Source organism: Podarcis erhardii (genome assembly GCF_964252035.2).
Source record: "Podarcis erhardii genome assembly, chromosome: 15".
NCBI lineage: Eukaryota > Metazoa > Chordata > Lepidosauria > Squamata > Lacertidae > Podarcis > Podarcis erhardii.
In genome coordinates, this window is record NC_138505.1 from 4576469 (window position 1) to 4602245 (window position 25777).

The 25777-nt window shown below is 48.8% G+C and overlaps 1 protein-coding gene across 2 annotated transcripts in view; it reads right to left on the reverse strand.

Moving 5' to 3' along the window:
- Window positions 1-607: 607 nt before the first annotated feature.
- Window positions 608-25777, reverse strand: part of LOC309329819 (unconventional myosin-Ie-like) — a 49740-nt gene continuing 24570 nt past the window's right edge. For both annotated transcript variants that reach the window (XM_081840888.1, XM_081840889.1), the window contains exons 8-28: window positions 25507-25641; window positions 24140-24272; window positions 23585-23781; window positions 22420-22500; window positions 21644-21730; window positions 20670-20756; window positions 18572-18739; window positions 17277-17362; window positions 16867-16948; window positions 16454-16560; window positions 13825-13923; window positions 13397-13541; window positions 12487-12601; window positions 11538-11707; window positions 10358-10503; window positions 8385-8531; window positions 7742-7899; window positions 6934-7014; window positions 5771-5963; window positions 4509-4690; window positions 608-3407 (exon numbers count right to left, since the gene is read on the reverse strand). In XM_081840888.1, the coding sequence (XP_081697014.1) occupies window positions 3331-3407; window positions 4509-4690; window positions 5771-5963; window positions 6934-7014; window positions 7742-7899; window positions 8385-8531; window positions 10358-10503; window positions 11538-11707; window positions 12487-12601; window positions 13397-13541; window positions 13825-13923; window positions 16454-16560; window positions 16867-16948; window positions 17277-17362; window positions 18572-18739; window positions 20670-20756; window positions 21644-21730; window positions 22420-22500; window positions 23585-23781; window positions 24140-24272; window positions 25507-25641 (2676 nt within the window). In that variant the 3' untranslated portion in view covers window positions 608-3330. The remainder of the gene's footprint in view (window positions 3408-4508; window positions 4691-5770; window positions 5964-6933; window positions 7015-7741; window positions 7900-8384; window positions 8532-10357; window positions 10504-11537; window positions 11708-12486; window positions 12602-13396; window positions 13542-13824; window positions 13924-16453; window positions 16561-16866; window positions 16949-17276; window positions 17363-18571; window positions 18740-20669; window positions 20757-21643; window positions 21731-22419; window positions 22501-23584; window positions 23782-24139; window positions 24273-25506; window positions 25642-25777) is intronic.

A 25777-nucleotide genomic window follows, 5' to 3' on the forward strand; every position in this document is an offset into this window, starting at 1 on the left:
GTGAGTTAGAGGGTGTGGGTTGTCTGTGGTGCAACAGCTGCACGCTCAAAGCCCCAGATATTCAGTGGTACTTTGCACAGTCCTGCTGGGTGCAGATTTGAGAGGTGGGATTTCCACCCTAGCAGGGACGTGGGATTCTGTTCTGTCTTATTTGTCTCCTTCTCAAGTCCAGCTTGGGAAATGCAGTGAAGATCCAAGATAAGGGCTGGAGAGGGAGCCAGACAATAAATTCACATTTTTCTCCCCTACAGAACTTCTGTAACATCAGCTATGTGATTGCAGTCCTCATAATGCCTTTTAAAAAAAATATCATATCCACTCTACCATTATGTGGGGATGCTTTTTGAAAATGAGCTGTTTCACCAGAACAGAATTGAGGGTGATGAGGAAGAAGATCAGTACTGTTTAGTTCCTTCTCATGAATCTTTTATGACGAACTCACCTTCCTAACTATTCACCAGAAGTCCCTGATGGTTCTCCCCCGTCCCACTCCTCCTAAGTAAAATGTGTTCATTTATTTTAGGCAACTTCTTGTCTCTGTTAAACACCTACTTAACTCATCTTGCCTCCCCCTTTTTAATTTAAAGAAAAAAGATTTTTGTAAAAGAAAAATAGCTAAAAGTGTAAATGATGTTTCATAGAACTTTCTTACCGTTTTAGGGGCTACGGAAGAGAATCGATTGCTTTGTAATTATTGAAGATTGACTTCCAAACTTACCCCCCCCCCTTTCTTTTCTTACCTTACCTTGCACGGACTTCAGTGCCTTTAGGTATATCTTGTGGGCTTTTTAAAAAACAAAAAACAAAAAAAGAAGACTGAATTCTGTATATTTGTTTTCTAGCAGGTGAAAAATTACGGAGGGTCATGGGAGGTTCAGGGGGGGGTCGCGACTGTGAACTGAATATTATGCTACATTAAAAAAAAATTGGTCACTGAAAAAGTCTCTCAGGTTAACTCCTTTCACTGTACTGATAATGCAATTAAAAACTTCTAGTGGTTTAACCCCTCTTCAGACCTGGTCTTAATTGAAATTAATCCCTGGTGCTTTGATTTTACCTTTGCTCCTTCCTTCCACAGAGGGAGGGGGCAAGAAAGAAATATCCTGTCATTGCTTTCCATGAGGCTGTGGTGCCAGCTACAGTTTTGCAAAAGGGCTTTCTTTAAAGTCCCCGCCTCTCAGCAAAAATTTACGAGCAATAAAATTTGCAAATCGGGAGTGACGGTTCAGAGGCAATACACTCCTTCGCCATCCCAGGGCGGCTGCGAACGGGCCAGGACTGAAAAACGATACCTTCTCACCGCCTGCTTCCCTCTGTGAACTAACCCAGCTCATCTTTTGTGGCTTCGGCTGAGTAATAAACCCCGTCCTGACGTGGAAGGAAGTCTCAAAAAGGAAACGTGTAATTTGGAGCTAAACCTGGCTCACTGAGAACGTCCGTGCGGCACCCAAGCGGGCTTTGCGGAGGGCTTCCAACATGCGGTGCCGTTTGTGGGCCTGTCACCTCTGAGTGTGTCATCCTGTCTGGGGTAGGAAGTATTTTATTACTTAGGCTCCCTCAAACTAATGGCTTTATTTTCCAACTAGGGAAAAACAGAGCCAAGAGACGTCTTAGTGGGCAAAATCTCTCGAGGGACCCCATTGCTCCCTCCAATCCATGATTTTGTCCTGTCTGTGATTACTGTATTTTTCGCTCCATAAGACGCACCTGACCATAAGACGCACCCAGTTTTTAGAGGAGGGAAACAAGAAAAAAAAAATCTGAATGAAACAGTGGATGTATGATTTTTGTGGTTCATGCTGTGGCCACAGACATGTGGTTTGACGGTGAGTTTGGGGTAGCCCAGTGCAAAAATCCTGAGAATCCCTGTGGATCCGTGCTTTGTAACCACGTTTTTGCGCCATTGCGGCCCCAGGCAACAATGGGTGCTTGATTTTTTTGGTGCAGTCCGTAGCCATGGACATGCTATGTGATCTGATGGTGAATTTGGGGTGACCCAATGATGGTCCCAGTGATGGCATTTGCTCCTAGTATGCACCCCCCTCTTTTTCCACTTAAGGAGTCCTTCTGGATCAGATCAAACCTCCATCAAGTGCACTTCCCTGTTTGCCACAGTGGCTAGAGACACCCCCGTCATGTGCCCATCAGCAGGGCAGGAGGGCAAGTACACAAACACCAGGATTCTCCACACGCAGCCTCTGAAAACAGAAGTCTCAGGAAGACACCCTCTCATAGCTGCCTTGCTTTTACGGATCATACATAAGCTGCCCCAGGAGCCATTTTGGCCAAAGAGAACAAAAATTAGTGTAGATTAACAAATAAATGTAACTCATAGACTTCCTTTCTGTACAACTTTGACCACTGCAACCTGCAACCATAAAGCTATTCCAGACCTTGGAACTCCCAATTCTAAGATCCTTCGAAGGTAGCCCGATGGGAACAAAAACACGACGGCATTCCTGCACTTTTAGAACAGGTAATTCCAGCCTGTGCAGTCCCTGCTTCACGCCACACCTGCTGAAAATTCCTTTCTCAGCTGTTAAAAGGTGCAGGAGCCCTTTGGCAACGTGTCTTTCCAAGAAGCTTTCGCAATTTATCCTCCAAAGCTTCTTGGAATTTGTAATCCCAGATTACCTGCTCTGGTTCCCAAAGTAGAACCAATGAAAGCCCCCCCCCCCATTCCACACACTTACCCTCCCACCGTTTGAGAAATGTGTGGGGACTGCACTGCAGGGGTGTAGGGCAGGGCCTTTGCTGAGAAATTCGGCAGGATTCAGCGACCCACATTTTCATCAAATAAAACCCATTTACAGAAAAGGGCTCCTGATGCACATAATTTATTTTGCACGCAGGTTCTGTGGTCCCACTCCTGCTTAAATGCCAGCGCTTGCTTGCCTCAGCAGGATTCTGCAGGGAGCTCCTGTGACTCCCGTACGGTCTTGGTGCATATGCAGAATGCAAACCGCTCCCCCTGCGACAACAGGCTTTCTTGCTTGGAAGCTTAAAAACAAAAACCTGCCCGTTTTCACGGACAAAACGCCTTCCACTGGAGGGGTAAAAAGGGAGACCTGCGCTTTCCCACCCTGTTCTTGATTTCAAAGTTCAGCCATGCTGGCATTGTCATGGCTTTCAAAGGCAGCCATTTATATATATAAAAGAAACACCCCCCCCCCTTGTCCTTGTGCAATGGAACAGAGAAAGGCAGGTGTCTCCCAAGCCACGAAGCAGCTCTTTTTGCTGGCCAAAGTTCCTTCTCTAGCCTGCAAAGTCCATGGCAGCTGGTGGAGGGGGGCAGTCTAGGAAGAGAGTGCAGAGAGTTGTCTGCCTGCTTCAGATTTTCTCCACGTAGTTCCCCGGGAACAAACCTTCTTTGCCACGGATGCGGCCCTGCCACCAGCCGGAACGGTCTGCAAACAAGCGGAATAAGAGTCAGGAGCTCAGATATCGGGAGAGCTCTGCTGGATCAGAGTCCCATACAGCTCCCAAATTTCCCAGAAGGAGCCAGCGGATAAGAGGACACCAAAAGCAGAACATTCGCACTCCCACCTGCCGCACCTGGTACTCAGCTAGACTGCCCTGGCACACAGAGGTTTCACCTGCCTCCGAGAGCTTATGTCAGGGATAACAAACATGGGGAGCTCCAGATGTTTTGGGGCCATAGCTCCCATCACCACCACTTGGGGCAGGGATGATAGAAATTGGGGCAGAGATGATAGAAATAACTGTAATCAGTCATCACCTACAATTGATAGATACAGCCAGGCACCAGGCATTCATTACTGCGGAAGCCACATTTTGTGGATCTTCTGTCTGCCCCCACTGTCCTGAAAAGCCGCCTTTCAAAAATTTCCAGCAGGCATTTAAAGTCATTTCTGATTTTCTCTCTTATTTATTAAGTTTATTGTACAACACCTGTTCAGTGGTACCTCAGGTTAAGTACTTAATTCGTTCCAGAGGTCCGTTCTTAACCTGAAACTGTTCTTAACCTGAAGCACCAACTTAGCTAATGGGGCCTCCCGCTGCTGCTGCGCCGCAGGAGCACGATTTCTGTTCTCATCCTGAAGCAAAGTTCTTAACCCGAGGCGCTATTTCTGGGTTAGCGGAGTCTGTAACCTGAAGCGTATGTGTCAGAGCCGGGGTACCACTGTAATTCGTAGAAATGTAGAGCTGGAAGGGACCCAAAGAGTCATCTATTCCAACCCCTGGCAATTAAGTGGTATACAAATTGTTGAAATAAATAAGCCAGGGCTGGCTAATGTGGTGCCCTCCAGATGTCTAAGAAAAATGGGTAGACCTTATTTTAAAAATACAGGTTTCGCTAGAGCAGGCCCTAATGAGTCCGTCTCATCTGCCATCTCGTTTTGGATGTGACTCTGAGCTAGACTGCCCCTGAACTTGGAGGCTCCAGTAGCTATCTTGGACAACAGCCACTGAACTCAAGGTTGGGCAGGGAAACGGGGTCCATTCAACACACGGACCTCGCCAAGAAAAGACCCCCGAAAACTTACCTTCCTTGATTATTTCAATGAACTCGTTGGCATTGAAGCTGAGCTCGTCTGTGTCTTGGGCGTCGTAGGCGTAAAGGGCCCTGCACTGGGGGAGGCATGGCTGAGGTTTCGGTTTGGGCTTGGGCTTGGCCCGGCCTCCTCCTGGGATGGGCTTCGCTTCCTTGGACAGGCGCCTCTGGAGGCTGGAGAAAAGAGAGGTCAGCGTCGGGACTGGAGCAAACGGAAGCTCTTTCTCACCTAATTCTGCTGAAATGATCTGCCACATCCCAACCTCAGCCAGAAAGGAAGGCCCTCTCCAAAGCTGGTGGGGTGCAGGGAGAGCCTTTGGCCCTCCAGACGGGTCTGAACGACAACTCCTGAGAACTTAAGAAGAGTCTTCCGGATCAGGCCACCATCCTGTCCTCAAAGTGGCCAAATGCCCTTTGGAACTTAGGAATCTCGAAAGACTGCCTTTGGACCTGGGGGTTCCATAAGGACCTAAGAGCAGCCTGGCAATCTGGATCAGGCCCATCTAGTCCAACCCCCTTCAGACCCATCAGCGAGCATGGTCAACGGTGAGTGACCATTATGGGACAGCTGCAGGTTTCCTGGCCTAAATGAGAGTCCTTAAAGCAATGAAATATGCAAGTGAAAAGGTAAAGGGACCCCTGACCATTAGGTCCAGGCGTGGCCGACTCTGGGGTTGCAGCGCTCATCTCGCTTTACTGGCCGAGGGAGCCGGCGTTTGTCCGCAGACAGCTTCTGGGTCATGTGGCCAGCATGACTAAGCCACTTCTGGTGAACCAGAGCAGCGCACGGAAACGCCGTTTACCTTCCCGCCAGAGCGGAACCTATTGATCTACTTGCACTCTGACGTGCTTTCAAACTGCTAGGTTGGCAAGAGCAGGGGCCGAGCAATGGGAGCTCACCCCGTCGCGGGGATTTGAACCGCCAACCTTCTGATCGGCAAGTCCTAGGCTCTGTGGTTTAACCCACAAGCTGGCTCCTTTCATGGCCCAGAGAGTAAGGAAACACACAGAAAAGACCTGAGCTACGTGGCAAAGTGGCAAACTGCTGAGCTTGCCAAAGACCTGAGTTTTAAGGCAATATGTTTTTCTGGTTTTGGGCAAAGCTCAAAGGAGTTGCAGGCAATGAGCAGGAAAATCAGAGAAGGAAGGCAAGATTTAGTTCTGTAATCCAGAGTGCGAGAGAGAGAGAAGCAAAGTCTCAGTCTAGCATCAGGAAGGTGCGACGTCCAACGACAGTCTACTCATCTTGCTCACCCAGCCACGCCTTGGTCCGGGACGTTCATGAAATCCAGGTTCAGCTGAGTCGGCAGGACTTTCGCTCTGGGGCTAGCCCCCTGGCGGGGCAAACTGGGCTGCTCCATGCTGACCTGCCTGGTCATCGAAAGGCGCTGCTGGAAGGGGGGCCTGGTCCCCGCATTGCCACCCCCACGGTTGCCCCACTTTGACCCTGCCGGGAGGGGGGAATAAATAAGAGAGAGTCAACGCCTGACCCTTTGCAAGGGGAACGTGGGTCGCCGTTTGGCAGGTTGGTTATTTCATAAAATCCACGCACCGCTTGATTGTAAGCAAGCATCAAAGCGGTTCACAAAACAATAAAATCTATAATGATGCAAAACGATGCTTTAAAACATACAGAAAGTTACAGCTACTAAAAACAGATCAAAGTTCTCAGCAGCTTTGGTAGATTCTTCTTCACAGTTCCTGAGCACATTAATTATTATTGTTGTTGTTGTTGTATTATTTATACCCCACCTATCTAGCTGGTTTGCTCCTTTTTAAAACACCCCAAATGTTTTGGGTTTTAGGAGTTGAGTTTGTTCCCTGGCTTCCTGAATTCTTGAGTATCCACTCTAGAATATCCTCACAGCAAACAGCCAAAGCATCCCCTGTAACACAGCCTTCCCCAAACAGCTGCCCTTCAGATGCTGGTGGGGCTCTCGGCAGCCAGCAGGACCAATGGTCAGAGACGGTGATGGAAGCCGTAGTTTAATCCAATCTGGAGGGAGCGCCAGGTCCTAACTTGACATGCAATAAAGGTGTCTCTTCTCCTGAGGTTGTCAGGAAGAGACAAACCTGGGATCCAGGCAGCTCTCCTAACCTGGGCTTTTTAAAACCTGGAGATGTCTGAATTCGAATCCGGGACATCCAGCAGGCCAAGGCTGGGAAGAGGCCACAAGTGGGAGTCTGGGAGAATCCCCCTCCCCACCTGGCCTGATCCCTGGAAGAGGAGACAATACAGGGCAGGATGAACCTGAATGGGATCTTAAAAGGACATCCAGCCCAACCCCGTATCGCTGGTAGCTTCGCATGTTCTTGGATGCCCATGTGTTTGGGGGGGAATTGAATTCCTCCAATCCTGCCTCTATTCCCCATCTTAGACAAGACCTCCCCCCGCCCCGGAAGAAAACATTTTTTACCTGTTGTGTTCGGCACATTCCAGCCAGGTGAGGTTCCCCTGCCCAGGCTCCGACTTTTCCTGGTGTCTTTCCGGGTAGGTCCTGAAATCAGGGGGTCCCACCGTCAGCTCTCGGAGGGGAGGTGGCCCCGATCCCCTGGGAACCCACCCAGCAGGGGCAGCAGCCCTTAAAGGTGGCCTCAGCGCCGTCCGACTCAAAAGCTCGCCGGAGGTCAGGGCCAGATTTAGGTATGATGAGTCCCTAAGCTACTGAAGGTAATGGGGCCCTTTATATGTCCAGCTGTCCTTTGTCAACAACAAATTGTCGCTGTTTTCTGTGTTGAATTTATGCTATATGGTAATTTATGGACCTAATAGGTCCATACACTGCACAAAACACTGTTGCTGTATGTAGGTTTTATTGATCTTATATTTATTTATCTTATATTGGAAATGTACACCCAGTTTTTCCTTTAATTTTTTGGGGGGGCCCCCAAGAGAGTGGGGCCCTAAGATATAGCTTGTTTAGCTTACACGTAAATCCGGCACTGTCAGAGGGCAATCCACACCCCCAAAGACCTTCAGCCGGCAGTCATTACATCCCGATATCGTCAACGCAAAATGGGAGATAGAGGGTTGAAATAACGAATTTGAAATACCAGTTCCAAAGGTTTTTGGTGGGTCACTTAATAAGAGCGTGTTTTGCAAAGGCACACTGCTATAAATTGTGTGTGGGGAGGGGTGTACGGGCTTTCAGAATGTATTTTGGGGTTCTCTGGGGAAATTTAAAGGACATAAATAAAATAATTAAAGAACTGTCCCAGACTCACGGGCGTTGCGGGGCAAGCCAGGCCCGATGCTGACCACCAGCACTTTGCCGTTGTTGCGCAGGAGAGTCAAGTCCCCCTGGCAGATCTGGAACTGGATCTGGCGGGATCCGGCGGCCCCCCAGGGACCCCAACCGTCTTTCTTTACCTTGAACTCCAGCCTGGGGCAGCAGAGAGGAAAAAACAGAGACAGGGAGAGGGAGAGATGAGAAAACGATATATATTAAAAGATAGCAGTCATTGGGTGACCTTGGAGCACCCACTATATTTCTTCCTAACCTACCTCACAGGGTTGTTGTGAGGATAACATGGGGGGAACCAGGCAGAGGGCCTTCTAGGTGATGGCGCCTGCCCTGTGGAATGCCCTCCCACCAGATGTCAAAGAGATAAACAACTATGATGTATTTTTAATCCTTGTTGGAAGCTGCCCAGAGTGGCTGGGGAAACCCAGCCAGATGGGTGGGGTACAAATAAAAAATTGTTGTTGTTGTTGTTGTTATTGCATGAACCGCACGCGTCACCCTGAATTTTTTCGGAGAAAGGATGGAATTAAAAATGTAAAATAAATTAATAAACGTGGCCTCGTCTTGTCCAAACCCACAGGACCATTAACTAATACTCTCAAGGGAGCAGCGCGGCTACTCACTGGTTGCTGAACTTGACTGGCAGCTGCTTCTGGGTCCTCTCTTCGTAGCGCTTGTAGAGTAGGCTCAACAGTTCTGTCTTGAAGACCGACTCCAGGACACTGTCGTATTGGGGCTCGTGGATGATGATGAAGTCGTCCTGCAAGGTGCTTGGGCGAGAGAATATGGGAGACAGAAAGAGAGTAAGGACTTTAAAAAGCCAAAGGAGAGCCTTGCCTGCTGCAGCTGGATCAGGTCCAGACACCCATTTAGTCCAGCATCCTGTTCTGAGAGAGTCCCAAACACCTCTCTGAACCTAGGAATCGAGGTAGACTGCCTCCGGACTGGAGGTTCCATCATAACATCAGAAGAGCCCTGTAGCTAGACCACCTAGTCCAGCAATTCTGTCCTCCCAGGGGTCAAACTCCCTACTTGCGATTCCCACCAACTGATATCCAGCAAATTGCCTCCGATCCTGGAACTGTATTATTCTTATTTCAGTTTCTTACCCACCTTTCACCATAATGTCCCAGGGCGCGTTACACTAATTTTAAAATATTAACATTAAGAAACAGTGGGAAGCAAAATTTACAGATTGCTCCTTGTTGAAAGAAAATGATATGAAAATGATATATAGATGGTATATAACACCAGTCCAGCTAGGAGGAATGTACAAAACCAGTTCAAATATGTGTTGGAAATGTAAAGAAAAAAAGGGACCTTTTATCATATGTGGTGGGACTGTAGTAAAATTAATTTTTGCGGGGGAAATGATATATAATGAGTTGAAGAAAATGTTCCAATTAACATTTGTCAAAAAGCCTGAAGCATTTTTGTTAGGGATTGTAGGAAAAGACCTGACAAGGAAAATGAAAAATATATTTATGTATGCGACAACGGCGGAAAGAGTCTTAATAGCACAAGGATGGAAGAACGAGGAAATCCCGACCAAAGAACTGTGGCAAGAGAAATTGATGGACTAGGCAGAATTGGCAAAACTGACACAGAAACTACATGACAAGGATAACTGATTTTAAAGATGAATGGGAACCCTTTACAAAGTATTTAAAGAAACAACAAAATGAACTGGACTCCTTGGCAGGTTTTGAATAAACATTCACCAACTTCTTGTTGATAACATCTAGATAGATAAATTAAGGATCTGTACAGTTTTGTAACATGCAGAGAATAACATATGTTGATAAACCAGAGAGAGGAGCTGAGGGAAGTCAAGGGGGGGGGGAGGGGAAGGTGGGCTATATTTTGGGGAGAAGGGAGGGGAAAAAATAGGGGGGGGGAATTGAAGGATGATATGTTTTTTGATAAAATGCTATGTTGGAATTACTAATAAAAATGTTTTTCTTAAAAGAAACGGTGGGAAACAAATTAGCCTTAAGAATATTATCGACATCAAGAGCGCATTCAGGCCAGAGTCAAGCACAACAGAGCCACTTTAAACCGTCATTGCTTCCCCCCAAAGGATTCTGGGAGCTGCCATTTGTCAAGGGCGCCTCATGGAGCTACAATTCCCAGAGTCCCCAAGGAAGAGGGATTGGTTGTTGAACCACTCTGGGAATTGTAGCTCTGTGAGGAGAATAGTGGGGCGTATCCTAACAATTCTCATCACCTTTAAACTATTATTAAACTATTATTATTTATTATTATCTTTAAACTACAGGAGCCTTTGGGGGAAGCCATGACTGTTGGTTGGCACAGCTCTTTAGACATGTGGTGTGAATGTGGCCAGAAACACACTCAGAACAGACCCAATGAAATCAACGTGTCCATTCATTCCAGTGGGTCTACTCTGAGTAAGGCTAGCATCGGCTAGAACCCTTGGGGCACAAAAGAAGTGACTGGGGAGGATTTTGAGGGCCAGGCAGAGATGCTTGGAGGGCCACCCCTGTTGACTATGGAAGGAGGAGCTCCTATACTCCAGCCTCCCCACAACTCCCTAACTGCTCCCCCCCCCCAGCCCACTGTCATCATCGCTCACCTCAGGGACACCGACTGGACCCGCTCCACCTCGATCTGCCTCTTCAGGACCTCCCTGATGGCTCCTTTATCTGGGCCCTGCTTCACCTTCTCGCGGCCGATCAAGTAGAGGAACTTGGGGGTCAGGATCAGGTCCCGCTTCACTGTCTGCAGGGAAATTATGAAAAACGGGTCGTAAGAACATCCAGCAGAGACATCACCTTGCCAACAAAGTTCCGTATAGTTAAAGCTCTGGTTTTCCCCGTACGGATGTATGGAAGTGAGAGCTGGACCATAAAGAAGGCCGATCGCTGAAGAATGGATGCTTTTGAATTATGGTGCTGGAGGAGACTCTTGAGAGTCCCATGGACTGCAAGATCAAACTGATCCATTGTGAAGGAAATCAGCCCTGAGTGCTCCCTGGAAGGACAGATCCTGAAGCTGAGGCTCCAAGACTTTGGCCACCTCATGAGAAGAGAAGACTCCCTGGAAAAGAGCCTGATGTTGGGAAAGATGGAGGGCACAAGGAGAAGGGGACGACAGAGAACGAGATGGTGGGACAGTGTTCTCGAAGCGACCAGCATGAGTTTGACCAAACTGCGGGAGGCAATGGAAGACAGGAGGGCCTGGCGTGCTCTGGTCCAGGGGGTCACGAAGAGGCGGACACGACTAAATGACTAAACAACAAGAACATCCAGCCCGGTTCTCACATTGGCCAAACATCCCAAAGAGTTTTGGAACCTAGATAGACTGCCACTGGGCCTGGAGGTTCTGTAAGAAATTAAGAAGGGCTGGCTGGATCAGACCAGTGGCCCACCTAGCCCAGCCTCCTGTTCTCGCAAATTCATAAACAGATGAACATCATAACTCTAGCAGAAGATCCCAAACTTCTTTGTAGGGTCTGCATGAGTGCTGGACACGCATGTGGGTTCAGGAAAATGCTTGCAACAATATTCAGCAATGTTTACTGCCTCCGACGGGGAGGCAGAGCCCAGGCAACAGGGCAGGACTCAGAAAGAAAGACGGGGCTATAAATAATAATAATAATAATAATAATAATAATAATAATAATAATAATTTATTTATATCCCGCTCTCCCCAGCCGAAGCCGGGCTCAGAACAGCTAACAACAGTAAAATGTTGCAGAAAATGCATGCAGAAAGATGGCCACAAAAAAGGACTCTGGCAGTATCCCGGCTCACCTTGAAGCGCCGGTCATACTTGACAACCGTGTCAGCAAAATCCACGCGCTCTCGCCGGCCCACGAAGCGGCGCAGCTCAGGGTGGGTCTCCAAGCCGATGTAGTCGCCCATGAAATTGCGGTTGATGCTGTTCCGGCGACGCTCTTTCTTGTTCAGAACAATGTTGGACGCTTTGCAAGACACAAGCGAAAAAGAAGTTAGGCCTAGCTGCGGCCAGGCACTCTGTGTGGGCTCAGAGACAGTTTCCCAGTAGTCACACAACCCAGCGGCTAAGCCCTGCTGTTATGTACTAAGCTTGGATCCTAGAACAATAGGCAAGTAGGATCCTAGAATGCAACAACTGATTGGCTTGCAGGAAAAGACCAATCAGGCTCCAGGAGTGAAGCAGAATCAGCCACTCAGACGGGACTCATTGTGCAAATAATGTATATAAAAGCCTGAGGTTTGGGGGGCAATTAAATCACTGTTCTACAAGCTGCAATAAAGAGCATGAAATCACTACAGGATTCCCGAGTATATTTCACCTTAGGCGCACTTTTGGGGCACTGCACTACCCAGAGTTCAAATCGCGGAGAAAAATTGCTACTAACCCTTGTGCCACCCCACCTGATTTTGGACAAATATGGCCCCTCCTAAAATCATGGAACTGTAGAGTGGGAAGGGACCACTTGAGTCATCTAGTCCAACCCCCTAGAATGCAGGAGTCTTTTGCCCAACACGGGGCTCAAACCCAGGACCTTTAGATCAACGAATCTCATGCTCTACTAACTGAGCTAAAATAATGGTCAAGGGTGCTGTCACAAAAGCCTTCTCTGCCCCCTCCTCCGTAATTCAAGTGCTGGTGTCACTGGCCACACGGCTCCTCCTTTGGGATGTTTGTGGAGCAATGAGGGATTTCCCACCCCCCAAAATGCTCCAGCTCAGCTGGGCCAACTAGAAAACAGCTCACCTTCTTCCCTCATCTGAATGTACTTCCGGACGGCCACGTGTTTCCGCCACGCCTGTTGGATGACGCGGGCGTAGCCGTCGTAACGGCGCTCGCGCATCTCCTCCAGGAGGAAAAGCTGGAGAAGGAGGGAAGGGGAGATGAGAGGGAGATCAATCGGGGCGGCATTGCCAGGGGCAGGAAGGAGTCAGCAGGCTCCAGAAGGAGCTGCCACTTCCTTCGCAGAATTGCAGAGTTGGAAAAATGAAAATGAAATGAGCTCCAATCTGGAACAGGCAGGGACCAATTTAACGTTTTAGACTTGAGGGCGTGAGAATGTTTGGAAGCTGGAACTTACGACCCATCTCAGCTTCCCACTGGGGTGTTTGGTCAGCCACTGGGAGAACAGGGGGCTGGAGGAGCTGACCTTTGGCCTTATCAAGCGACAAGGCTGCTCTTATATTAAGGTTGAAAGGAGGGAAGGATGAAAAGGGAGGGAGGGAGGGAAGGAAGGAAGGAGAGGGAGGGAGGGAGGAAGGAGAGGAAGGAGAGGAAGGGAGGAAGGAAGGGAGGAGAGGAAAGAGGAAAGGAAGGAAGGGGAAAAGGGAGGGAGGAAGGGAAGGGAGGGAGGGAGGGAGGGAGGGAGGGAGGAGAGGAAGAGAGGGAGGGAGGGAGGGAGGAAAGGGAGGGAGGGAGTAAGGGAAGGAAGGAAGGAAGGACGAAAAGGGAGGGAGGAAGGAGAGGAAGAGAGGGAGGGAGGGAGGGAGGGAGGGAGGGAGGGAGGGAGGAAGGAAGGAAGGAAGGAAGGAAGGAAGGAAGGAAGGAGAGGGAGGGAGGGAGGGAGGGAGGGAGGGAGGAAAGAAGGAACTTGAGCACAGCCATCTTCCGCCCTGACTTCCCCCTCGGAGCCTCTGCTCCTCCCTCCTGCCCTCACCGACTCTGGAGCTTTGATGAAGACCTTCGTCCGCCCCAGCTGAAACTGGTCCAGGTCCATGTTGACAGATTTCATCAGGTGCACCACGCCCTGTTTCTCGTCCCCTCGCCACAATGGCCACGTCTCTGGGGTCAGAATGGCGTACCTGGGAGGGAGAGAGAGAGAGAATGTGCCTACAGGGGTTTGTACATGTGAAAGTGGGGAGGATGGAAACAGGTTTTGGGACTGGTCCAGCCCTTTCTGACCGGCGCCTCCTTCCCCTCGGCTGCTTCTGCAGAGTCCAAGGCTTCGTCCCCATCAATAGGGGAAGCTTTCCCTGATGGTCCATAAAGCTTCTGTCGAAAGGCACAGGAGCAGAGTAGGGCGGGCTTTTCCTCTGGTCAGTTGGCAACCCCAGAAAGGACACAGCACAGCACACGAAGCCTCACCTATGGAGGAACTTGTGAAAGACCCGTCGGTAGGCATAGCCGGCTCGGCGCACCCGGATATTCTCCCGCAGGCCCAAATATTCCACCTGGTGCTTCACCCTGGGAGAAGGAGCAGAAATTGAGGGCCACAAGAACAATGGAAGCAGGCTCTTATTGTCCTTCCCATAGAGAACACAATAACTTTGGATTTGCTATAGTTAATTGTTCGGCATTACAATAAACAGTGAGAGATCTTAGAAGTTTTCTGAGGCCTACATAGAATCATAGAATCCTAGAGTTGGAAGAGACCACAAGGGCCATCGAGTCCAACCCCCTGCCAAGCAGGAAACACCATCAGAGCACTCCTGACATATGGTTGTCAAGCCTCTGCTTAAAGACCTCCAAAGAAGGAGACTCCACCACACTCCTTGGCAGCAAATTCCACTGTCAAACAGCTCTTACTGTCAGGAAGTTCTTCCTAATGTTTAGGTGGAATCTTTTTTCTTGTAGTTTGGAACCATTGCTCCGTGTCCGCTTCTCTGGAGCAGCAGAAAACAACCTTTCTCCCTCCTCTATGTGACATCCTTTTATATATTTGAACATGGCTATCATATCACCCCTTAACCTCCTCTTCTCCAGGCTAAACATGCCCAGCTCCCTTCGCCGTTCCTCATAAGGCATCGTTTCCAGGCCTTTGACCATTTTGGTTGCCCTCCTCTGGACACGTTCCAGTTTGTCAGTGTCCTTCTTGAACTGTGGTGCCCAGAACTGGACACAGTACTCCAGGTGAGGTCTGACCAGAGCAGAATACAGTGGCACTATTACTTCCCTTGATCTAGATGCTATACTCCTATTGATAGGAGAAGGAAATTAGAACTGCTTAATCCACATATAAGAGAACCAGGAGGGGTGTACCAGCCAATTTAGGGGGGGTGGGCATTTTCTTTCTCCATATTTCCTACTAAGGAGTTAATACAGAAGTTGAATAAAGTAGGTGCAAGGACGCAACCTTGTTTAACACTATGGTAGGCTTGGATTTCCTTGGATAAGTGGCCCTGTCGGTCACACCTAACCCAGACCCGAGTGTTTTCGTACAAACTGCGGATGAGGCAGAGTAGACGTCTATGTTTGAGGCGCTTAGTTTTTTGGATCAAATGGGAGGTTGGGGGAATGGGGGGGGGGAGAGACTGCCTGACCTTCTGGCAACAGCTGTTCGAAGATAGACTGCGCCTGCGCACAGAAGTTCCATTGAGCCATTCGTTACAACTGATTGGGCTATGTCACAAAAAAAGTGGGGTTCCCCTCCCAATTTATGGGAGAAAGAGCAGAAGAGGCAAAAAGCTACCTTGGCTGGATCCGAGTGAAGGTCTATCTCGTCCAGGACGTTGTTTCATGGGCAACAGGGAATTAAGAAGCTCTCCTTTGTCACTACTGCTTGTGACATTCAGGGGTATAGTGCTCTTGGACATGGAGGTTCTTTTAAAAGCTATTATATTGAATAAGCTTCTCATCCTCCTCAAACTGAGCACATAGGGGTGTTTGAGAGAGTGCTGTGGGCACTCACCCACCCAATTGCTTCTGTTCCCCCTCTGACTTAGCCCCCACGCACTGAGAGACGTCACACTCCTGTCCTTTGCTACTCCAAAAGATCTGGGTCAAAGAATTCGCCTGTGAAAGACCATAGAGGGGAGAGAGAAAGCGGGGCAGAGTGGCCCTTCCCCCCCACTTCCTCCTTCCATTCCGTGAAATTTTTGCAGGACGAATCCAGCCTCATCGCCTCCCAACCAAGGGAGCAATGAGTGTGTGTTGTGTAGGGAGCAAAGGGGGCTTTGTGGCTCCCAGGAAACACCCACCGGCACCACGTTGGTGACTCCCGCCATGTTGAAATGGGTTCATTCGACTCATTTTAACCCCAGTTAGAAGTTTGTAGGGGATTTAAAACAGAATACCAGTGCACCTTCTCAATATGCCTGAAGGAGCGTCTTCACCCCCATCGTTCAGCCCAGACACTGAGGTCCAGCTCCGAGGGCCTTCAGGTGGTTCCCTCCTTGCGAGAAGTGAGGTTACAGGGAACCAGGCAGAGGGCTTTCTCAGTGGTGGCACCCGCCCTGTGGAACACCCTCCCAGCAGATGTCAAGGAAATAAACAACTATCTGACTTTTAGAAGACATCTGAAGGCAGCCCTGTTTAGGGAAGTTTTTAATGTTTGATGTTTTATCACTTTATTATTATTAATAATAATAATATTCTGTTGGGACCGCCAAGAGTGGCCAGATGGGCAGGGTATAAATAATAAATTATTATTACTTATCAGTGTAGGGGGGATTAAATATCCCTTTTATCACACCACTGTCCTTGTTATTATGGCAGTTTAAGCAGGGAACTGGGAACCTGAGCAGCTCTGCAGATGTTGGTGAGCCGCAAGTCCCATTATCACCCCTGAACTGCCTGGAATCCAAGACTCCTCAAATTTAATTAAATCCCCTTTAAAAACCATCCTTGCATGCAGCTACACTGATTCTTCTTCATGTGTCATTTTGGATTGGAGGGGTCGTACTGTCTCCCCTCATTCCCCCTCTTCATCTCTAGAACAGGAACTGATTTGAAGACCCCCACCCCATCGGCCTCATGTGCCCCACAGCTGCCCCACCTGCTCTCCTCCCAGTCGCGGGGTCTCTTGGTCTCGTTCGGCTTGATGCATCTGATGTACTGCGGCGTGCATTTCATCAACGTGCTGACCAGGTCGTTGGCTTGTCTCTTTAATTTTTTCCCAGGAGGGGAGGAGGTGAAAAGAAAAGAAAATGTTTTGTTCTGTTTAATTCCCCCCCCCCTTTTTTGGGGAGTCACAGCACAAAAGGAAAAGGGATGGGGAGGAGGGAGGAAAAATTAAGCAAGCAATAAGGACAGGGGAAGTGGAGCCAATGCTTGCTTCCTTTCTGTTCCCTTTCCTGCAGCTGCTGCATAATTGTATTTCTTAAAGCAGAGAATCCTAGCCCTCATGGATATACAAACACACACACACACACTTTCCTTGTCTCCGCATGCGCTGCCAAGCCACACTACCTTGATCTTGCTGCCAGCCGTGGTGGGACGCCCTTTCTTCTCTGCGTTGAGGTTTTCAGAAAAGAGATCTCGGATGAATGGGCTTTGGACAACAAGAAAAAAAACATTAAGGCCCATCATTTCCCTTGTAGGAAATGTCTCACATGGCCCCAAAGAAAGGTCTTCGCTTTTGTACCACTTTCGAACACCGCTTAAATCTTCCCATTTTACAGACGGGGAAGACTGAGGAGGATCACCCAGGAGACATTTAACTCAGCTGGGATTCAAACCTGCAGCTTCCAGGTGTGAAACGCCATCCGGAAGGGACATGCTAGCAGGGCGGAGATGAGTGCCAGGAAGGAATTTTTGTTGCAAGGGGGCTGGAGGTTTGCTTTCGAGGGGCACCTTTCTCCCCACCCTGCCCCACTCACATCTCACTGCTCTGCATCAGCTCAATGAGGTCCGTAAAGAGCACATCGCGGTTCCGTTCGCAAAAGCCGTTCACGTCGTACGAGACCTGTAGCGCGCAGGAAGAAAGAGGCTCAGGTTGCTGGACTTTGCAGTTACATGCAGATTCCTGGGGGGGGGGGTCCCCCTGCCCGCCCTCCACAATGCTGAACTGAACCAGACAGACCAAGGATCTGACTCAGGAGGTGGCAGCTTGCCATCCTCCTGATTTACTCAGAACCATAAGGACCAGGATCTTGCTTTCCTTTTAGCAGAAGGGCAGACAAAACTCAGTGGTTAGTGCAGCTGTTTGGCATGCAGAAGGTCCCATTTCAACCCCTGACGGCATCTCCACACAGGGCCGGGAGAGACTCCCTGCTTGTTGCATGACTTAGTGGCAGTGACAGCCACCAACGGCCTGCCTTTCCCTTTCTTTAAATTTTCCGAAATTGTTTGTGATTCAGTATACCTGCGGGTCAAGGGACGCGGGTGGCGCTGTAGGTTAAACCACAGAGCCTAGGACTTGCCGATCAGAAGGTCGGCGGTTCGAATCCCCGCGACGGGGTGAGCTCCCGTTGCTCGGTCCCTGCTCCTGCCAACCTAGCAGTTCGAAAGCACGTCAAAGTGCAAGTAGATAAATAGGTACCACTCCGGCGGGAAGGTAAACGGCGTTTCCGTGCGCTGCTCTGGTTCGCCAGAAGCGGCTTAGTCCTGCTGGCCACATGACCCAGAAGCTGTATGCCGGCTCCCTCGGCCAGTAAAGCGAAATGAGCGCTGAAACCCCAGAGTCGGCCTTTAGTGGTGTTATAAAGGCTACCCACAGGTGTAAAGGTAAAGGGACCCCTGACCATTAGGTCCATTCATGGCCGACTCTGGGGTTGCTTCGCTCATCTCACTTTACCAGTAGTCCAAGCGAGAGATAACTAGAATATGCACCACTATGGTAAGACAGTCTGGGGGCAGGGAGGGTCTCATCCTGCGTACCAGATGGCGCTGGTAGACAGCTGCCCTGGACACAGAATTAACCTGTGCCTCCATGGACAGCAGTGAGTCCAAAACGACTCCCAGGCTGCACACCTGGTCCTTCAGGGACACAGTTACCCCATTCAGGACCAGGGAGTCCTCCACACCCGCCCGCCCCCTGTCCCCCAAGAACAGTAACTTCTGTCTTGTCAGGATTCAACCTCTATTCAAAAAAGATGCACAGTTCCGTGGAGGAGGGAGGAGGGAGACCCACCCACTGCTTCCCTCTCAGATTCCCCTCCTGGGGGGCACTGACCTTCCCGGCATAATGGTGGATGATGAAGCCCTGGTTCCAACTGTTGAAGTGAGGGTGGGTCCCCAGAGCCGTCTGGAGCTTCTGCAAGAGGGTGTGGTCGGCCCCCTCGCCCTTGGCGTGCATCGTGGCGCAGACGTCGTCCAGGATGCTCATCAGCCCTGGGGGATTCTGGGAGTGGGCGCAGCAATGGGTGGGTGGGGGGTTAAAGAGGAGGGAAAGAGAAAATAAATAAATAAGAGGAGGCTAGGAGCTGAATTAATTGGGATGGGAGATTGTTTTCGTTTGTGCATATATGCATATTAGATATATCATTATTATTGAACAATTATCAACGATTAGTATAATTATATCATAATATAACATAATATTGATATCATCAGTAGTATTAATATCTTCTTGTTGCATTTGTATTTCCCCTTCCCCTTCCAAAAAATAGCTCAAGGTCCCGAGTGCGAACTTCTCCCTCTCCATTTTATCCTCACAACAACCCTGCGAGGGAGGGCAACCGACCCAAAGCCCCCTCAGTGGGGCTTCACGTGGCTGATATCCAATGAAGCCAAACGTTGGGAGATTTGGGACAAATAAAAGAAAGGACTTTAATAATAATAATAAAATTTATTTATACCCCGCCCTCCCCAGCCAAGACCGGGCTCTGGGCAGCTAACACCAAATATAAAAACAATTGATTAGAATACAGCTTAAAAAGCAAAATTAAAACACAACATTAAAACATTAAAATGCAGCCTCATTTCAGTGGAACTCAATCAAAAACTTTTTGACTTTGTCGTGCGGTGCAGAGTTAATCTGTGGAACTCTCTGCTGCAGGAGGCAACGACGGCCACCAAATTGGATGTGCTCTATACAAGCACCCCTTTTGCTTGGATACCTGTTTGGTCAATTGGATGGCATACATATCGATCTGTATTTGTAAACTAAGATGGATGTATTGATGCTTATTCTACTGCTAAGCTGTCAGGCTTGTTTTTCCTCTGGTGTTTTCTTCCCTATCCCCCCCCCCCCGAGTAAACTTGCGCCCCCAAAAGAATCTCTATAACAGGAGCCACTCTGCACCCTTGCCCAGCGACAACTCCCAGGGTTCTTTGAGGGGAGAGGCGACAGTTCAGGCAGGTGGTGAGGCTCCTCCTTCAACTTTTAATAAATAATAATAATAAAGTTTTATTTCTATCCTGCCCTTACCAGCCGAAGCCAGGCTCAGAGCGGCTAACAACAGTAAAAGTAACACAGTTTACATAAAATCACGAACAATTAATTGAAATACATTCTAAAATCAATTCAAAATCAAATCAATTCAGAATCAAATTCATGGCAACCATTGGGCTAGAGTTCTGTGAAGATTGCCAAAGGAGAGAGGGAGTCAGGCTGTGCCTTGGCCAAAGGCGAGGCGGAACAGCTCCGTCTTGCAGGCTCTGCGGAAAGATGTCAAGTCCCGCAGGGCCCTAGTCTCTTGGGACAGAGCGTTCCACCAGATCGGGGCCACGGCCAAAAAAGCCCTGGCTCTGGTTGAGGCCAACCCAACCTCTCTGTGGCCTCGGACCTTCAGGATGTTTTTATTTGAAGACCGTAAGTTCCTCTGTGGGACATACCAGGAGAGGTGGTCCCATAGGTACGAGGGTCCTAAGCTGTATAGGGCTTTAAAGGTTAAAACCAGCACCTTAAACCTGACACTGTACTCAACCGGGAGCCAGTGCAGCTGGTATAGCACCGGGTGAATGTGATCCCGCAGTGAGGACCCCGTAAGGAGTCTCGCCACGGCATTCTGCACCCACTGGAGTTTCTGGGCCAGTCTCAAGGGCAGATCCACATAGAGCAAGTTACAATAATCCTGTCTGGAGGTGACCGTCACGTGGATCACAGTGGCCGGATCAGGGCGAGAGAGGTAAGGAGCCAACTGATTAGCTTGGCGGAGATGAAAAAATGCTGCCTTTATTATAGCTGCAATCTGCGCCTCCATGGAAAGGGAGGTGTCAAAGATTACACCCAAACTCCTAACGGATGTTGCTGGCACTAATTGTGCCCCCGCAAGAGATGGGAGTTGCCCCCCGCATCCCAATATCGTCCCAGTATTTTCCCCACTCACCACTTTGTTCTCGATGAGGTCACACACAACTTTGTTGTTGAAGTAGTCGATGGCGTTCCAGCGGATGCCCTCCTGGACGTATTCCTCCTGTGGGTCCGAAGAGGGGGATTGTGGGAGGGGAGAAGAGGAACAGGGAAAGGGATAGAACAAATGAGCAGCTGGACAACGGGCTAAACTTGCACAACACACACAAACTCTCTCTCTCTCTCTCTTTCCATCAGCACTAAACTGCTCCTGGGACCATGTGCGAATGACATCACGGACACTGGCCAATAGGCGCTATCTACAGTAGGGATGGGACATGGGTGGCGCTGTGGGTTAAACCACAGAGCCTAGGACTTGCCGATCAGAAGGTCGGCGGTTCAAATCCCCATGACGGGGTGAGCTCCCGTTGCTCAGTCCCTGCTCCTGCCAATCTAGAAGTTCGAAAGCATGTTAAAGTGCAAGTAGATAAATAGGTACCACTCTAGCGGGAAGGTAAATGGCGTTTCCATGCGCTGCTCTGGTTCGCCAGAAGCGGCTTAGTCATGCTGGCCACATGACCCGGAAGCTGTACGCTGGCTCCCTCGGCCAATAAAGCGAGATGAGCGCCACAACCCCAGAGTCGGTCACGACTGGACCTAATGGTCAGGAGTCCCTTTACCTTTACCTACAGTAGAGATGGTCCTCCAGATTCTGCCAAACTACAACTCCCATCATCCCCACACTGGCTGGGACTGATGGGAGGTGGAGGCCGACAACATCTGTCAATGATCGCCGTAATGTGGACATTCCTTGTAGGGCATATTAACAGTCATCTGGAAATGAGTCGCTATGCAACATTGAAAAACGAGCCACAGGACCCGCTCAAAAGAACCCGCAATCTATTTAAGGGGGGGTGATCCAATCAATTAAGGAGATCTCTTGTCCGTTTCACTTCCTACGCCAAATGAACACCAACTGGCTAGGAAAACACAACCGCCGGTCTCTCTCACCTGTTCGGCCTTCAGCGTCAGCTCGATGAAAATCTGCTGCAGCTTCTCGTTCACAAAGTTGATGCAAAACTGTTCAAATCCATTTTTCTGCAGCGAGGAAGAAAGAAGGGGCTGTCAGGAAGAACTCGAGAGTCGCAGGAGGGGAAGTCGGAGATTTGGGTTGCAGCAGGGGGACAGAAATTTTGGGCATCGCTGCCCTGACCTCAGCTTCTCAACCCTCCACCAACGAGACTCAGTTGGAACAATCCCTGGGTCTCTGTGCCTGTCTCCAGCTTGTAGAAAAAATGTGCATCAATATGCATATATATTATTTAGTTATTAAATTTGCTGGTTCCTTTCCTGGGGGGAAATAGGCAGCCAGGAAGGCAGAGCAGTTTCTCAAGCAGAATCCTCTGAAATTAATGGTGGGTGCAAAGCATTGTAATGTATTTTTAATCTTTGTTGGAAGCCGCCCAGAGTGGCTGGGGAAACCCAGCCAGATGGGCAGGGTACAAATAAAATAATATTATTATTATTATTATTATTATTATTATTATTATTATTATTAATAATAATAATAATAGTATCTGAAGAAGTGTGCATGCACACGAAAGCTCATACCTAGAACTAACTCAGTTGGTCTTTAAGGTGCTACTGGAAGGAATTTTTTTATTTTGTTTTGACCATGGCAGACCAACACGGCTACCTATCTGTAACTATTATTATTATTATTATTATTAGAGGAGGGGTGTGCCCCACGTTTCAGGGGAATCTGCTATTTCCTTTTTTTATATTACCTGGAAGATCTCAAAGCCGTAGATATCCAGAACCCCGATGCTGTATTCCTGGCGGTCTTTCTGTATGGCCTTGTTGACAGCCTGAGAGCAAATAAGAGCAGCGGACAGAAGGGAAGAGGGAGAAGGAGGCAGATCTCATGAAATAAGCCAAGTTTTCACAATCAAATCTAAATAACCAGGACTTAGCATGGAAGTCCTCTGCTTGCAGCATCAGCGACCTACAGAGAGCTGTGTTTTGCAGTTACGGAGCAGTTACTTCTGGGTTTCGCCGCTCGCGCATGCGCAGATGGTCAAAATGACGTCGGTGCATGCGCGGAAGCAGCAAATTGTGACCTGCGCATGCGCGGACACGGGTTGCGTTTGCTTCTGGATGCGAACGGGGCTCCGGAACGGATCCCGTTCGCATCCAGAGGCACCACTGTATGTGCTCTTAGTCTTATTTCTCAACTCAGTCTCACTCCAGCATCAATCAAATGCTAGCATAGATAGCGAACCTTTACTGTTATTTTTTGAACATATGTTTTACCGCATGCTTGGACAGAAGTCAAATCGCCAGACTATATGGAATTGGCGGAAATGACTGGCAGAATCCGAGACCAGGGAGAAGAGTTGGTGGAAGAAGATTGGAAGAAATTTAAAGATTATTTACAGAAACATTGTAAAATTATTGAATGTTAAAATGATGTTGGAACGAAACGAAGCGGTCTTAGCAATAAGGTTAAAAGGAATATGTAAAAATGGATTGATATTAGATGAAAATTCGAAGTTATAAATATGTGAAGATAAAGAACTAAGAGAAAATAGAGAGGGTATGGATTTGCTGAACTAACTATTTGAATTGGAATACAAAAAAGGGAGGTGTGAGGAAGTCATGAAAATAAGTAAATGAACTGTAAGATATAGAAAGAGGGATTTGTTTTTGATTGTTTTTGTTTTTTTCTGGTGTTTGTATTTTTTGTGTTTTCTTTTTATCATTTTTGTAACTTTTTTCTTGTTGAAACTTTAATAAAATAAAAAAAAGAAAAAAAAAGTCAAATCGCCATAGGCTGGAGACCCAGGTGACAAATGCGGTCACCTGAGTGGGTCTTTGGAACAGGCCATTCTCAAAATGTCCACCCACCCACCCACCTCCATGCCCTGTTGGGTGCCCAGCCCTGAAACTCACGTCCACCAGGAAGTCGAAGAGGCGGGCGTAGAGGGCCTTGGAGAGGGCATCCCGGGTGAAGCTGGCCTGCTCCACGTTCAGCGTCACGTCAATCACCTCCTGCTGCCCGCCCCACTTGCTGTCCATCTTCCGACTGGTCAGCTTCTCCTGGAGGCGTTGCTGGTCGATGGCCAAGAGGTACGATGGGAAAGCCAGGACTGGGGGAGAGAGGGGACTTGGCTGCCACGGTTGTTTTCAGGCCAGATTTGCGGCACACATTTAGAGCACTGCCACCCTGCTTTAGACAGTCGCGGCTCCCCCACGAAGAACCCTGGGAACTGTAGTTTGCTAAGGGTGCTGGGGCTCCTTGTTCCCCTCGGGGAAATGTGGGAATTGTAGCTCTGTGAGGGGGAAAGCACTCTTAACAAACGACAGTTGTTGGTTTCTTTTCCTGAGGAAGTCACAAGTGTTGAAACCAGCGCCCCCTACTGTTGGACTCCCTTGCCTTCCACCCTACCGGTCCCAAGGGGAACCAGCCGCCGCTGAAACCCCTCAGCTGCCAGCCCCACAACTCACAGTCCTCGCTCTCCACCATGGCGTAATTGCCCGACTCCCGGAAAGTGATGTTGCCCAGGTGCAGGATTCCGGCCACGATCTGGAGCACCAAGGCTTGCTCTTCCCCCGAGAGCCCCACCACATCCATGGCTGTCTGGAGACGGGAGGGAGAGAAAGAGACACCATTACAGTGGGGTCGGGCTAGATGGCATTTAGGGTCCCCTTCCGACTCCGCAATTCTGTGAAAAGGAGTCCATACCAAAGGAGAACCTCTAAAGAAGAAAAACGGGGACCAGGTGACTTGTCAAAATTCTGGGCTATGTGTCTCTGGTCATGTGCTAATTCCCGTTCCTTCACGGGATACACATGCAACTGTTTCTCCCCCCTTGAGGAAAAAATATTCTCTTGGTTGTATTTTCATTAATTTAACCGGTTTGTGCTTTGAAAAATTGTGCTCTGCATTTCCTCCATGGAGCTCAGTGTACTACTATATGCAGTGCCAGATTCACGTACAGTGGTGCCCCGCAAGACGAACGCCTCGCAAGACGGAAAACCCGCTAGCGAAAGGGTTTTCCGTTTTGGAGGTGCTTCGCAAACGAATTACCTATGGGCTTGCTTTGCAAGACGAAAATGTCTTGCGAGTTCCTGCGGGGTTTTTTCCCCTTTTATCCCCCTTTTTCTAAGCCGCTAAACCGCTTATCTGCTTATCCGCCAAGCCGCTAAAAGCCGCTAATAGCGCTAATAGCGCTAAGCCGTCAATGGGCTTGCTTCGCAAGACGAAAAAACCGCTAGACGAAGAGACTCGCGGAATGGATTAATTTCGTCTTGCGAGGCACCACTGTATAAGCTAAACAAACTATAACTTAGGGCTTCGCTCTCTTGGGGCCCCCCCAAAAAAATTAAAGGAAAAAATAACTGCCCCCACCCTGCTCTGCCCCTGGGTCTAGGTCCCCTGAAACTCTTGCCCTCTAAATGGACTGACCACAGTTTCTTGAGCGCTCAGCAGGGAAATGGCCTGGATTCTAGCTGAGTGACACAGCAAGCACAGAACTGGCCCCTAATACTTATTCCATCTTGCAAGAAATCGATCCTTTACTGTGGCAGCATCCACACTATGGAACTCCTTGCCTCTTGAAATCAGGCCTTCACTGACCTCTTTTCGGCACCGGCTAGAAACAATTTTGTTCAGGCCACTCTATCCAGACCCATGTCGACATGTGTTTTGATCTGGTTTGGAGCAGCTTTAAATAATCTTTTGGATGTTTTAAATAGTTGTTTTTAACGGATAATATTTTCTGCTTTGAAGGGCTCCCCCCCCCACTTTACAAACAAGAGGGCTATAAATTTTATAAAATGAGGATGATGATTTAAAAGCCTTGGTTTCATACCAATGTCTCCTGAAATTCCTGGTGGTCGTTGACGTCTTCCACTTTGTAAGCTGCCGACTGGTTGAGGTAGTAGTAATAATCTGGAGTGGTGATACCCAAATTTTCTCGCTGCTCTGCGCTGGCTCCTTCCAGCAGCTGCAGTGAGGAGGGGAAGGGAAAGGGGAAAGGTAATTAATAAACAAAATAAGACTGCATCTATGCAAAACGTGTTAAGAGCTCAAGAAACCTTTCAACTCTGCAAACCCTTTACAACAACCTTATAACGTAGAAC